Source organism: Notolepis coatsorum (genome assembly GCF_963971535.1).
Source record: "Notolepis coatsorum genome assembly, chromosome: 8".
NCBI classification, from domain to species: domain Eukaryota; kingdom Metazoa; phylum Chordata; class Actinopteri; order Aulopiformes; family Paralepididae; genus Notolepis; species Notolepis coatsorum.
This window is the reverse complement of record NC_140172.1, coordinates 30,240,273-30,255,002: the sequence shown is the minus strand read 5'-3', so window position 1 is coordinate 30,255,002 and position 14,730 is coordinate 30,240,273. Positions and strand designations below refer to the sequence as shown.

Sequence of the window (14,730 nt, the reverse complement as noted above, 5' to 3'; positions counted from 1 at the left end):
TTTATTATGAAATGACAATTGCGCGTTGACACGCCCACTGCGCGAAGCCTCTGTGCTCCTAAATAACTTTTTCCAGTTCGCACATATCTATTATCTATGACTAATTCTATCTATTTTTAGGCTCAAATACGAGTGAAATAGTCGCGCCCTGGCTGTGGTTACATGACGTCATTGCTATTTTAGAGCTGCTCTACCGGCTACAAGGTATAGTCAAAATCCATACCGTAGCGCAAATTCATACCGTTTATACCGTATACCGAATACCGTCCACCCCAGGGTATTTCTCATCTCTTGTAAATAATGTATTCTGTTATTGCAGGTTAACGGGACCTTGGTGACGAGTTCAAACCATATAGAAGTTGTAAAGCTCATAAAATGTAAGTACACGTTTGCTGTTTTAGCTGAACTTAAACGTATAATATGTCATTTTCTGCTGCTAGGGGTCTCGGACTCAGCGGTTGACAATAACAGAATACAGCGTTTGATGATGTTGTGAAGGAGCGTGGGATCATGGAGGTTGTTGTCTTCATTGTTAAAATGCACTGCACTTTGTGAACCGTGTCATGTAAGTGAATAGAAAATGCCAGCGTCATAGATATGGCCGTTAAAAAAAATGGCTTGAGTTTACTAATGGAAAATAAAACTATAGCTACTTCCACTAAAATAAATTACTACTACTTACGCCAAAAGGGAGCTGTCAATCAAGCATGATGTGTTGTGATTACACCTCTAAAGAGCCAATCGACCAATCACAGTGCAATATCGGAGGCACGGCAGTTCATCACAGTCCGGGGTGGGTTAGGAAGGGGGTAAAGGGGATATGAGGCAATTGAGGGAGGAGCACAAGATACAACGTCTAGTCTGCCGGAAAGTAAATGAAGAAGAAGAAAAACACAGAAAACAGTGCGTATTCTTGACTGAACTTACAGATTTCTCAGGGTTTGAATATTGTTGGAATCATTTCGGATCATTTATCCGAACATACGTTTAGTAGTTTTTAGATATTTTAACATGGAAATGTTACATTTTATATCTTTAAATTTGAACATTTAACACATAAATTGCTAAGAATATGTATGACCTGTCAGGAGGCATATTCTACTAATGAAACGGTGTCATCAGCGGATCCAAGTGAGAAAATTCACTATGAGCCTTTAAAGCGACAATGTGGATTTGTGGCGCCTGCTGGCTGCAAGTGGTACTGTCACTGTGTTTGCAATACATTTCCCACGAGTGTCACTGACTTTGTTCTGTTGCTTCTGTGTGGTTCCTTTTGTTTAACCCTTTCACTGCCGCACTACCAAACGGTTGGCCCTTTCACTGCGACAATACACAGAAGGTTAACCCTTTCACTGCCACACAACAGCAGGTTAACCCTTTCACTGCCACACTACAGAAGGTTAACCCTTTACTATCACACTACCGACAGTAACCGGGTTAACCTTCTGTAGTGTAGCAGTGAAAGGGTTGAAGGCAGACTTTCAGAAGAGGGAATTATTGGTTTCTTGGTGGTCGTGATGGCTGCCGATTTGTTTTCCATCAGTGTTCTGTGTGTGAAGATACTATTAAACTATTATTATATTTAAGAGTTAAAGGCTTAACAAGATGTAGCCTACAAGTTGTATAGTATGACCGCCATGGTGGCAGGTTGCCATGGAGGTTAGAGAGACCAAGGTCACAGGTCCAATCCCCTGTGACAGTAAATGTGTCCATCCTGATGTATTATTTAAGAATGGAAAAAATAAAAGAATGGTCCTACTTGTATGTGAGGGATGTGCAAAAAGAAAATTTCCCTACAGGGATTAATAAAGTAGATTCTACTATCACCAATATAGTAAGTAGCCATAGAAAGAGCAGTACTAAGAACACGTAATGTCACGCACATCCAAAAACTCTAAACAGTTTTGCACACATTCATATAGTTTGACAGTTATCAAGAGTAAAACCGAGAGTTTTAATATGGCCACCAGTGATCGCGGACATTGAATCCTTGTGTTGTGTTAATTACAGCTCAATGAAATGCTGAGGTAAATCAGCATTGTTTTTTGGTGAAGTGCCCTTTTAAAATGAAGGAGGGGGGGGGGGGGGTACATTGTGCTCAGATGTACACGTTTAGCTAGTTTGCATTGTGTGCTTCAAACAGGCAAGTCACAATTCAGATTCAGACGTTACTATCACATCATCCATGCGTACATTCCTTTCCTTCTTGGCTCCTTTCTAAGTTGGAATTGCAAATTAAACAAACAGTCAGCCTTTACCGACGGTAAAGAGGGGGATGTTGTGTAACAGAGTAAACCACAAGTATTTATATTTGAGCTGACGTGATCTGTGAGCTCATTTTATATAATATATCTTTTATTCTTTAAAAAAAAGAAAGAATTTATTCAAGCTGTGTTAGACCGGCCACTGCCACGTCTGCCTATTCATCTTGTCTTTTAAACAAGGTCCACAATGGAAATTTAAACTTTAACTTTAACCTCAATGATTTTATAATGTATGCATGACTGCATACATGCATTGATTGTCAAACTAATCTAAACTAAACGCCTTGCAGCAGCATCGTCAACAGAATAGGACATAAAACAGAAAGCAATAGAAGCATTGCATGTTTGAAAGGGCAAAACATCCGGTTTGGAAATCAGTGGCAGTGGATGACTAAAATATTGAAATATTTGACCTTTCACCTCTGCTCCTTCCGCTGTCGAAGCACACATGGGCACGACCAGATTTTAATATAATCTCTTGTTGAAAGGGGATTACAATACGTTTACTGTCTATATAGTACACTAGTTTACTAACGCAACTTCCTTCTCAGACTCTCCTTAATGTTCACTCACTCCATCTCTATCTCTCTCTCTCACCTACCCTCTCCCCCTTTCTCCCTTTCCTCTCTCACTATCTCTCCTCCACCCTCTCACCCACTCCTCTCTCTCTCCCTCTCTCCTTCTCCTCTCTCACTATCTCTCCTCTACCCCCCTCTGTCTCTTTTTCACTTTCCTCCTCTCTCACACTCCCCCCGTCTCCTTCTCTTACTGGCCCCATCTCTCTATCTATATCTCTCTCTATCTCCTCCTCTCTCACCCACCTCTCTCCCTTTGTCCATCCATCCCTTTCTTTCGCTCTCTTCCTCTCACTATCTCTCATTCACTCTCTCACCCACCCTCCTCTCTATATCTCACCCCCTCTCCCCCCTCTCCACTCTCACTATATCTCATCCACCCTCTCCCCCACTCTCCCCTCCCTCTCCTCTCTCACTATCTCACCTCTCTCCCTCTCTTCTCTCCCTATCTCTCCTCCTCCCTCTCTCTCTCTCTCTCTCTCTCTCTCTCTCTCTCTCTCTCTCTCTCTCTCTCTCTCTCTCTCTCTCTCTCCTCTCTCCTCCTCTCACTATCTCTCCTCCACTCCCCCCCTCTCTCTCTCTCTCTCTCCCTCCTCCTCTCACTATCTCTCCTCCACTCCCCCCCCCTCTCTCTCTCTCTCTCTCTCTCTCTCTCTCTCTCTCTCTCTCTCTCTCTCTCTCTCTCTCTCTCTCTCTCTCTCTCTCTCTCTCTCTCTCTCTCTCTCTCTCTCTCTCTCTCTCTCTCTCTCTCTCTCTCTCTCTCCACAGCGGGCTCCTATGTAGCCCTGACGGTGTTGGGGAGGCCCCCAGGCCTGGTCCCCCTGGAGGCTGAGGTGGAGTGTGAGGGTGGAGAGGCTGTCCTGTGCCCGTCTCCCTCTGTGACCCACTCTCCCCGGCTGCCGGGCAGCGAGCAGGGTAGCCCTCTCATCACCCACACATCCACCCCCACCTCCAGTCCCCGAAGCCCCCAGGACCACATCACCTCCCCTCTACCCCTCTGGGTAAGCAGAGACAGGCAGTTAGTTTGTTAGTACAAACTTTTTACGAAGATACTTATTAAGTATTATTATTATTATTTCTTCCAACATGGCTGCCTGTAACCATTGGTAACCACCTTTGAAAAAAAAATCCCCCCCCCCCTCCAGGAAGACAACAAAGTTGTACATAACCAGAAAGTTGACATTCTTCAAAAGATGCTGACTAAGGAGCAACAGGACTTACAGGTGTGTGTGTGTGTGTGTGTGTGTGTGTGTGTGTGTGTGTGTGTGTGTGTGTGTGTGTGTGTGTGTGTGTGTGTACTTCTCAAATGTAAATTTGTTTTAGTATCTTTGGCTCCTGCAAATGTCTAAATAATAATGATAATAATTTTTACAAATAATGATAAATAAAGATTAATATGTTATTGTTATATATTATATTCATATTTAAAAATATTGGTATGGCTAAACCTTTCAATGAAAAGTTGTGGGTCACCATATGTAACCTCTGGTTTTCCCACGTACGTGTGTGTGCGTGTGTGTGTGTGTAGGCTATGAAGGAGGAGTACAGCAGGACCCCCAGACCTAAACTACTGAAGGACATCCAGGAGACCAAGAAGCACATTCCTCTGTTACAAGAGCAGCTGAGCAGAGCTGCAGGCACTACACAGGTAGCACACACACACACTACACAGGTAACACACACACTACACTACACTACACAGGTAACACACACTACACTACACAGGTAACACACATAGGCGGTGCGTGAGCCGAACATTAGGGGAGGCTATAAAAGTTTTCCTTTTTTCTTTTTTGTCAATACACACACCCACTAGGCTATGCGAGGCGAGCCCCACTCATTTAATATATAGTGCAAATTAAGTGTTCAAATGAAGGCATCCAATAATAGATTAACCATTGTCTTACCTTAATGCAGCAAAATGTGACGTTTCGTCTTGGCATCAATGATCTTTTCTGCTTTAACTTTGTCTGTCTCTCCTGGCGCATTGTTGTTTTTAGCCGGTTTCGGATGTGATGTGCCTCATTGCTGAGAAAGGCCGCTCACAACTTGAATCACAAGTTGCGGTGCTGGGCGGTTAGGTGGCCGAGCGGAGATTGCGTTCGAATCCAGCTCACAGCTCCGGGGTTGTCACCAGCTTGGCTGGCCGTTCACACTAATACAATTGGCTGTATTAGAGGGTGGGAGAAGCTGGCGGGGTGGGTCCGGGTCGTTGTAAACAGCGACTCCTACAGTTCGGTCGGGGCGCCTGCTAAGCGCGGATAGGACCTGAGTGGGATAGTGTGGTCCTCCCACACGCTACGCCCTCTCGATGAGAATCCGCGCTGCCAGGTGAAAAGAAGCGGTGATTGGCTGGACGTGTGTCGGAGGAAGCACGTGGTAGCCTCCACTCTCCCAGATGATCTGACTGTGGGGGGTAAGTGCGCAGCGACCAGGAAGGGGATTGGGAATTGGCATACGACTAACATTGGGATGGGAGAAAATCGGAGGAAAATGGAGGGGGAAAAATATAAAAAAAATTAAAAAAGTTGCGGTGCTGACAGCAATGAAGGGAACGTTTTCCGTCATTTGGATCTCATCATGCTTTGAAAACAATGTACATACAGTAGCTCTAAAAAGTTTCCACGATTTGATGAACTCGGACTCTCATCATGTCCTCTTAGACTTAGAGCAAGCCCTTATATGCCAAGATAAAGCAACATACAGCCTCAGGTGATCCGTAGTTATGCCCAGGGGCAGCTTCTAAATTACTTTGTTTATATGCCTTGGAAAAATGCCGTATATCCATTTAGCTTTTTAAAAATTTACTCAAAATAGCGCGCTGGTGTTCGGCGGGCCGATATTCAGAACGCAGATGTTTGCTTTGCTGCGGCCTGCGGGATCAGGATGATCATGTGATTGGCTACATTATTTAACCTGAGCCTACGCGTGATTGGTTACTGCCTGTACTTGGAATGTTAAACGCCGCCACCTAGCCGATTGACACCTTATTTTATTTTTATTTTTATTTATCCTTTATTTATCCAGGACTGTCCCATTGAGATACAAGATCTCTTCTTCCAGGGAGTCCTGACCAACACGGCACACAACACGTTTCAACATAAAACAGGGCATTAAACAAAAAACATATAATTCAAATATAAATACAGAAGGTCATTTGTGCAGTGGCAAGGAGCATAATCACATCAACAATAGCATCAGGTAAAACAGTTACATGTTTCGTGAAGGGCTAATCGTAGCATACCTTTAAAAGCATCCACAGTAGGAAGTGCCTCTAGACAAAGTTTTACTTGCAGCGTATTCCATAAAAAGGGAGCATAGTGGGAGAATGCAGCTTTACCAAGCTCTGACTGCATCAAAGGAACATTTAAAAGCATCCCATTTGCTGCTCGTCTGGTATTAAAAAAGCAAGTATAAAAGGACAGAAGTCTGGACCTAGCAATGACTTAAGGATAAAAATCAACATGTGTGATTGTCTTCTTTGGTACAGAGAGGACCATCCTAAGGACTGCTACAGAGTGCAGCCAGCAGGCTGCAGCACAAGACACACACAATATAGTGGCCTATATAATGCTGCGCTGCAGCCTGCACACATATATTATATAAATGCCCAGCATAACATTTGATTTGGGTAGGAAGCCTAGCCTTCATTACCCGCCGCCTATGGTAACACACACTACACAGGTAACACACACACACACACACACTACACAGGTAACACACACACACTACACAGCTAACACACACTACACAGGTAACACACACTACACAGGTAACACACACTACACAGGTAACACACTACACAGGTAACACACACACACTACACAGGTAACACACACACACACTACACAGGTAACACACACACTACACAGGTAACACACATACTACACAGGTAACACACATACTACACAGGTAACACACACACACTACACGGGTAACACACACACACTACACAGGTAACACACTACACAGGTAACACACACACACTACACAGGTAACACACACACTACACACACACACACACACACTACACAGGTAACACACACACACTACACAGGTAACACACACACTACACAGGTAACACACACACTACACAGGTAACACACACACACACACTACACAGGTAACACACACACTACACAGGTAACACACACACTACACAGGTAACACACACACTACACAGGTAACACACATACTACACAGGTAACACACACTACACGGGTAACACACACACACTACACAGGTAACACACACACTACACAGGTAACACACACACTACACAGGTAACACACACTACACAGGTAACACACACACACACTACACAGGTAACACACACTACACTGGTAACACACACACTACACGGGTAACATACACACACTACACAGGTAACACACACACTACACAGGTAACACACACTACACAGGTAACACACACACTACACAGGTAACACACACTACACAGGTAACACACACTACACGGGTAACACACACACACTACACAGGTAACACACACTACACAGGTAACACACACTACACAGGTAACACACTACACTACACGGGTAACACACTACACTACACAGGTAACACACACTACACAGGTAACACACACTACACAGGTAACACACTACACTACACAGGTAACACACTACACTACACAGGTAACACACACACACTACACAGGTAACACACACTACACAGGTAACACACACACTACACAGGTAACACACATACTACACGGGTAACACACACTACACAGGTAACACACACACTACACAGGTAACACACACACACTACACAGGTAACACACACACTACACAGGTAACACACACTACACAGGTAACACACACACTACACAGGTAACACACACACTACACAGGTAGCACACACACACACTACACAGGTAACACACACACTACACAGGTAACACACACACACTACACAGGTAACACACACTACACAGGTAACACACACACTACACAGGTAACACACATACTACACAGGTAACACACACTACACAGGTAACACACACACACTACACAGGTAACACACACTACACAGGTAACACACACACTACACAGGTAACACACACACACACTACACAGGTAACACACACTACACAGGTAACACACACACACACTACACAGGTAACACACACTACACAGGTAACACACACACACACACTACACAGGTAACACACACTACACAGGTAACACACACACTACACAGGTAACACACACACACACTAGGTAACACACACACACTACACAGGTAACACACACTACACAGGTAACACACACACTACACAGGTAACACACACTACACAGGTAACACACACTACACGGGTAACACACACACACTACACAGGTAACACACACACACACACACTACACAGGTAACACACACACACACTACACAGGTAACACACACACTACACTACACAGGTAACACACACACACTACACAGGTAACACACACACACTACACAGGTAACACACACACACTACACAGGTAACACACACACACTACACGGGTAACACACACACACTACACCGGTAACACACACACACTACACCGGTAACACACACACTACACAGGATTTTAGCCTGTACCTTCTGGCAGGGGGACTGCCAATGGAAATTAGCCTTTTGGCAAAAATTTGGTGCATTTACGTTTTTAAAATGTTTTATTAATGTACGCTGTCCCCCTTGAACAAATAAAGTAAACCTAAACACACACATTACACAGGTAGTATTGACACAGATGATGTTTCAAAAACAGATACAATATCATTTTCGTAAAACTATCTACTCTATGGGTACAAAAAGCAACGCTGTCTCCAAATAGAGTGGCTACCAATAATAGCAGATATAGAACAATACTTTGCTAACTGTTTAGCCTTTCTCTTGGATGTGTGGGCCATCTGAAGGCCCCTCACCACCAGCTTGTGAACATGACCCAGGCTGCCAAAAATGAAAACCAAAAGTTGACACTTGTAGCCTAGTTGTGAGATGTTCAGCTTGAGCTGCTGATATTTCAGCAACTTGGTTAAAAAGGCTTCCTCCAGGCTGTGGTCGAAGGTACAGCCGACCTCTAGAATAAACACCTCTCTACTACTCATTAACCACCACAACGTCAGGGGTGTTGGCTGAGATGTTACAGAACACCTCTGAATCATTATCACACGGGGCAAACATGCTGGGTACAGTACAGTGCTGAGCAAAGCTGCAGGCACTACACATATAATACGCACACACACACACACACACACACACGCACACACACGCACGCACACACACACACACACACACACACTCTCTTAGCTGTCCATCGTGTTCGATGATGACGCTTGCTCCAGGGATGGGGTGAGGGGGGGGGGGGGGGGGTTAGCGACGCTGCCGCTGGTGCCACTTCTCATGGGCGTTGAGTCCGATCCTTGAGCCGCACACCCGTCCACAGATGGCGCAAGGGAAGCCAGATACCTGGGGGATGCCAGCCGCCCGCTGGTGTCGTTGCGTGCACCTCTCAGATCTTCGGTCTTGGTTCACACACACACACACACACACACACACACACACACACACACACACACACACTGGACAGTAGCTGCTGATAGCTAGTGTCAAGCAGCCCTCTCTAGACGATCAGTCATGGTGAAACGGTATTTGGACTTAATTATCTTCATGTGGGAAAAGGCCGACTCACGTAAATACGTTGAGCCAAGAAATGCCGTCAGTGAGGTACTGTAGCACATTTCCTCCGTGAATAAGTTCCAACACTGTCCAGCATGGTTACCTCCAGAGAATGTCAGCCTGCAGTGACAAGATCTCATCCTCCAGAATGTTCCCCAACTCAGCCATCTGACATCAGTGATGTGTAGCAAGAGGTCAGTGTGGTTATAGTCAGACTCCTGCAGATACGTCTTTGAAGAGATCTTGAAAGGCGACTTTCAATGACACAGCCATGACCTCTTTCATGTCCAGCTTTTTCACACATAGTGCTTGTTGGTGTATTGTACAATGGTAATTAAGGATGTCGGGAAATGCGTTCTCCACCTTGCGTTTGGTAATGAATCCATTACATCGCCCCACCATCGCAGGTGAGTGACACCAACTTAGACATTGGGGATGCTGGGTTTTGTCAACACGTTTTTGAATGCCTGAAAAGATTTGTGTTCTTTCATTGGTAACATTGTCAATAGTTCCTCGTTCGCTGTCATGTCTGTGATGAAAACTCACAATTGCGCTGTGTGACTTATGTCCGTGGACTCGTCTAGCTGCAGTGAGAAAGACTCACAGTCTGCTATGTCCTTCCGTAATAGCTGCGTCAAATCCTCAGCCATCACTTCACAGCACCGCGTAACTCTGCTTCTTGATAACTGAACGCGCTTTGACAGCTGATAGTATTTCAGGTTTGTTTTTCAAGTGTGACACGCGTGGAATGCTGCTCTCTCTGTCGCTGTCTTTGCTGTTTGAAGGCGGCTGTGTGAAAAGTGACTGCTGTGAGTTCAGGTCTCCCACTTTTCTTTTTCTCAACTCACTCTTGGCAGGGAAGTCGCTGTCGTAGGTTTATATGAATGGTTCAAAAGTGCCTCTCCACGTTTCCTTTCTCGTGGACTAGTGGTGCTAGCTTGACAGATCAGGCAAATGCACTTTGAAGGAGCGAGATAAATCGTCCTCCCGTTCCACATGGAAGGGGTATGTTTTCGTTTTCTTACTTGATCCCACACTCGTTTTTATATCGTCTTTTTGCTCTTAACGTTACATACGTGTGTGTGTGTGTGTGTGTGTGTGTGTGTGTGTGTGTGTGTGTGTGTGTGTGTGTGTGTGTGTGTGTGTGTGTGTGTGTGTGTGTGTGTGTGTGTGTGTGTGTGTGTGTGTGTGTGTGTGTGTGTGTGTGTGTGTGTGTGTGTGTGTGTGTGTGTGTGTGTGTGTGTGTGTGTGTGTGTGTGCTTGTGTTGATGTGTGTGTTTCAGGACGGCGCCCCCCCATGGCCCCGGGACGTAGACGTGGAGGAGGGGGAGCGTGAACAGAGCCCCCCCTCGGGCGGCTGGGACAGCAGCTGTGACGGGCCCTGGATGAACAACAACAACAATGTGAGAACAAGACCATGAAGACTAATGGAGACAGAGACCCGCCCCTCTGCCCACTTACTTCTTCCTATACTGTACCACAGCGTGAGGGTTCGCTGGGTGAAGTGCCTGCGGTGCCAGTCAATAGTTCATGGAAGTCAAAGTCAAACCATACAGATTCATGCATTTGATTAATATCATAACACGGTGCGCGCTTTCTCTACATCTGTGCGTGACAAATAAACAGACTAATCGATCTATGAGTTCAAGTACAGTATTTTGTGATTTGTTGTGTCAGGTTCCTGGCAGCCCCCTCCCCAGTCAAAGAGAGACCTGCCACAGCCCAAAGATCACCCCCCGAGACAGCCTCAACTCCTGTCCCTCCCCAGACTCTGAGGACACCCCCGACCTGGTGAGACACACACGTGTACACACGCACACGCACACACACACACGCACACACACACACACACACACACACACACACACACACACACACACACACACACACACACACACACACACACACTCACACTCACGACTATCTATGTGGGGCGGCGTGGCTCAGGGGTAGAGCGGGTCGTCCAATGATCGAAGGGTTGGTGGTTCGAATCCCGCTCAAGCCCATGTCCATCCCACTGCCGTTGTGTCCTTGGGCAAGACACTTAACCTACTTGCCTCGTATGAATGTGTATGAATGTGAATGAATGTTGGTGGTGGTCGGAGGGGCCGTAGGCGGTGATTATTCGCCACGCTTCCGTGAGTCTGCCTCAGGGCAGCTCTGGCTGCAATTGTAGCTTACCACCACCGGTATGACTGTGTATGAACGAATAATGGACTCTGTAAGCGCTCTGGGGTCACTGGGGTGTCATGAAGAGCGCTATATAAATCCAATCCATTATTATTATTATTATTATTATCTTGATTCTTTGCACTAGAGACTCATACCACTGGACTATCTTGTGTTTGTACTTTTATATTACTATTACTTTATTTTATATTACTTTTTATATTACATTATTTATTATTATTATTATTATTATTATTATTATTATTATTATTATTATTATTATTATTATTATTATTATTATTATATTACTATATTGTATTGTACTGTGAAGCTATGCATCCCCCACCCTGTACCCCCCCCCCCCCCCCCCCCATGACACCCGAATTTCCCCTAGGGGATCAATAAAGGATTATCTTATCTTATTTTACACTCACTCTCTGTAAATGTGACATTGTAATGTGTTGCATTGTACTACCTGACCTTCCAAAAAATAAAGTGGTTGTTTACAAAGAATTACTCAACTATTCCTGTAACTGCTAACCATTATTACCTGATGGCAATAGGGCTGTTAAGTCAGCGTTATTTCTAAACCTAGCCGCATTTCTGGCAAGACGCTCTCTGATTGGCCGACGCCTGTTTCTACACTGGTTAAGCTTAGGCACTCTTTCGAAGTTGGTTAAGGTTAGAGTTTGTCTTAGAGCATGGCGATAGAACGCCAGGTAGTTTGCAGGCTGTTTGACGTGGAAATGGGCAAAGACACAGCTCGTCACGCGATTGGGCAAACGCGTCAGTGGCCAATCAGAGAGCGCCAGTCAGTGCCAATCAGAGAGCGTCTGCCAGAAATGCGGCTAGGTTTAGAAATAACGCGTTAAGTCATCGCACAGTCAGACATCTTTAGCCATGACATTCCTGGAAGGAACAGGAAGCTGAGAAATACTATGTAGTTTAGACAAATAAGCAAGGTACTGTAATCTGGGATTGATCATGTTCAACAGCAACACTATCCTTTGTTCTGACAAGCATAAGTAGTCTTGCCTGAGTATGCATGCATGCACACATAGATGAATACATTCTGTCTTCTGAAACTTAAACCAGTTCATAGTTCCTATACATGAGCTTGTATGAATGTATATTGTCACCATTCAATCTTCTCGCCCTGAACAATTTCCGCTTCCTTTTTTAGATTCCTTGAGCAGCTTCAGGCCCAGAATATGGCTGTCGTTCCATGCCTGTGTAGAATTCACTTTTCAAATCCTCATGGCTTTTCGTAGGCTGGATCCCATTCAAGCAAAAAAGAGACTTTATTAACAACACGTTCTTATGTCACATCCCCTTAACACATTGGCGCCCAGGCACGGATATATCCGGCTTTCGGGTCCATGCGTTGTGGACAGAGGCACGGATATATCTGTGGGAAGTTGTTATTGCTTTTATTCCATTTTAATAACCTGTTCAAGGTCGCCGAGCGGCACTGCAGATTTTCCCTACTCTTATGAATTCGACAATGTGCAATACCGGCCAGATCCTCTTAGGGGCGCTATCGCGCTACTGCAATGTGCCCTGTGGGCGAACGGATCAGTCTCTTTGTTTTCTTTCAACGGAGATTTCAGTAGCGCGATTCTGGATCTGCAGCCTGTAGCTTGGATTACGTTTCGAATCGCAGATTTCACCATGCAATAAGGGGATTTATCATCAGCCAATGGACATATCGATCTACCAGATGGCGATCGATAACGGGGAAATGCTCGGGGGGGATCCCACCGGCTCATGGTAAGATCTTTTTCACGTAAATTACAGCCCGATCAGAGCTTGCTATGATACTCAACCAGCCGACCAGCGTATGTGGCTACTTAGACGAACACGGTTATTGGTAATCAATAATAATAAACGACGGCAGTGTTAGAGGGTGGGAAAGCCGGTGGGTGGAGATTGGACGTTGTGGACAGCGACTCCTACAGGTCGGTTGGGTGATGCCGGTGCGGCGGAAACAGGAAGTATCGGGGGCAGCGTGAGCCTCCCATGCGTTACTCCTCGCCACTGAGAGTTCGAGCTGCTGCGGTGAAAAGATGCGACAGGCTGCCTCCTCGTGTACCGGAGGGGACACGTGATGCAAGGCTTCTGTCCTCACTACAGCCGACCAGTGGGAGGCATAGTCTAGCAATGTTCAAGACAGGGGAGGGAAGAATTGGAAATACGAAAATGGGATGGGAGAAAAATAGAAAATGGGGAGAAAAAGTGGATAACATTTTTGTTTTGTTTTATTTGTCACATATAAGGTACATGTACATTTCAGTGAAATGCTTGGTTCTGTATGAGCCTCCTGAGATTGTGCTTCATACAGTCCTTGAGCAAGACACTTAACCCCTAACTGCTCCCGATGAGCAGGTTGGCACCTTGCATGGTTGCCTCCGCCGTCACTGTGTGAATGTGTGAGTGAATGGGTCAAATGTGAGGAACAAATTGTAAAGCGCTTTGGATAAAAGCGCTATATAAATGCAGCCATTTGACTATTTACACAAAAAAAGAATAAAGACCAAAAACTATACACAATATACAAAACTAAAATGTAAAAATTAGGTAGAGAGGTAGTGCACATCTTTTAGTAATAAATAGATCAAATGTGGTGTAGTGTTAAAAAGTACCTCAAACCACAAACCCTCTGCTCACCAGCACCACATCCATTCCATCCATTCCGCCACCAGAAAGAGATTCCAATTCAGGTGGCAAAAGCGGGGGTATTTAACCTAGGAGTGAGTTTACACCAAGGGGCTACTACTGCATGAGGGTATTTAACCTAGGAGTGAGTTTACACCAAGGGGCTACTACTGCATGGGGGTATTTAACCTAGGAGTGAGTTTACACCAAGGGGCTACTACTGCATGAGGGTATTTAACCTAGGAGTGAGTTTACACCAAGGGGCTACTACTGCATGAGGGTATTTAACCTAGGAGTGAGTTTACACCAAGGGGCTACTACTGCATGGGGGTATTTAACCTAGGAGTGAGTTTACACCAAGGGGCTACTACTGCATGAGG

The 14,730-nt window shown here is 45.2% G+C and overlaps 1 protein-coding gene across 1 annotated transcript in view; it reads left to right on the top strand.

Moving 5' to 3' along the window:
• arhgef12b (Rho guanine nucleotide exchange factor (GEF) 12b) overlaps nucleotides 1–14,730 on the top strand; it is a 172,475-nt gene that overhangs the window by 100,822 nt on the left and 56,923 nt on the right. Inside the window, exons 5-10 of the mRNA XM_084320870.1 lie at nucleotides 320–377; nucleotides 3,608–3,840; nucleotides 3,985–4,062; nucleotides 4,368–4,487; nucleotides 10,810–10,929; nucleotides 11,204–11,317. Coding sequence (XP_084176996.1) covers nucleotides 320–377; nucleotides 3,608–3,840; nucleotides 3,985–4,062; nucleotides 4,368–4,487; nucleotides 10,810–10,929; nucleotides 11,204–11,317 — 723 coding nt within the window. The remainder of the gene's footprint in view (nucleotides 1–319; nucleotides 378–3,607; nucleotides 3,841–3,984; nucleotides 4,063–4,367; nucleotides 4,488–10,809; nucleotides 10,930–11,203; nucleotides 11,318–14,730) is intronic.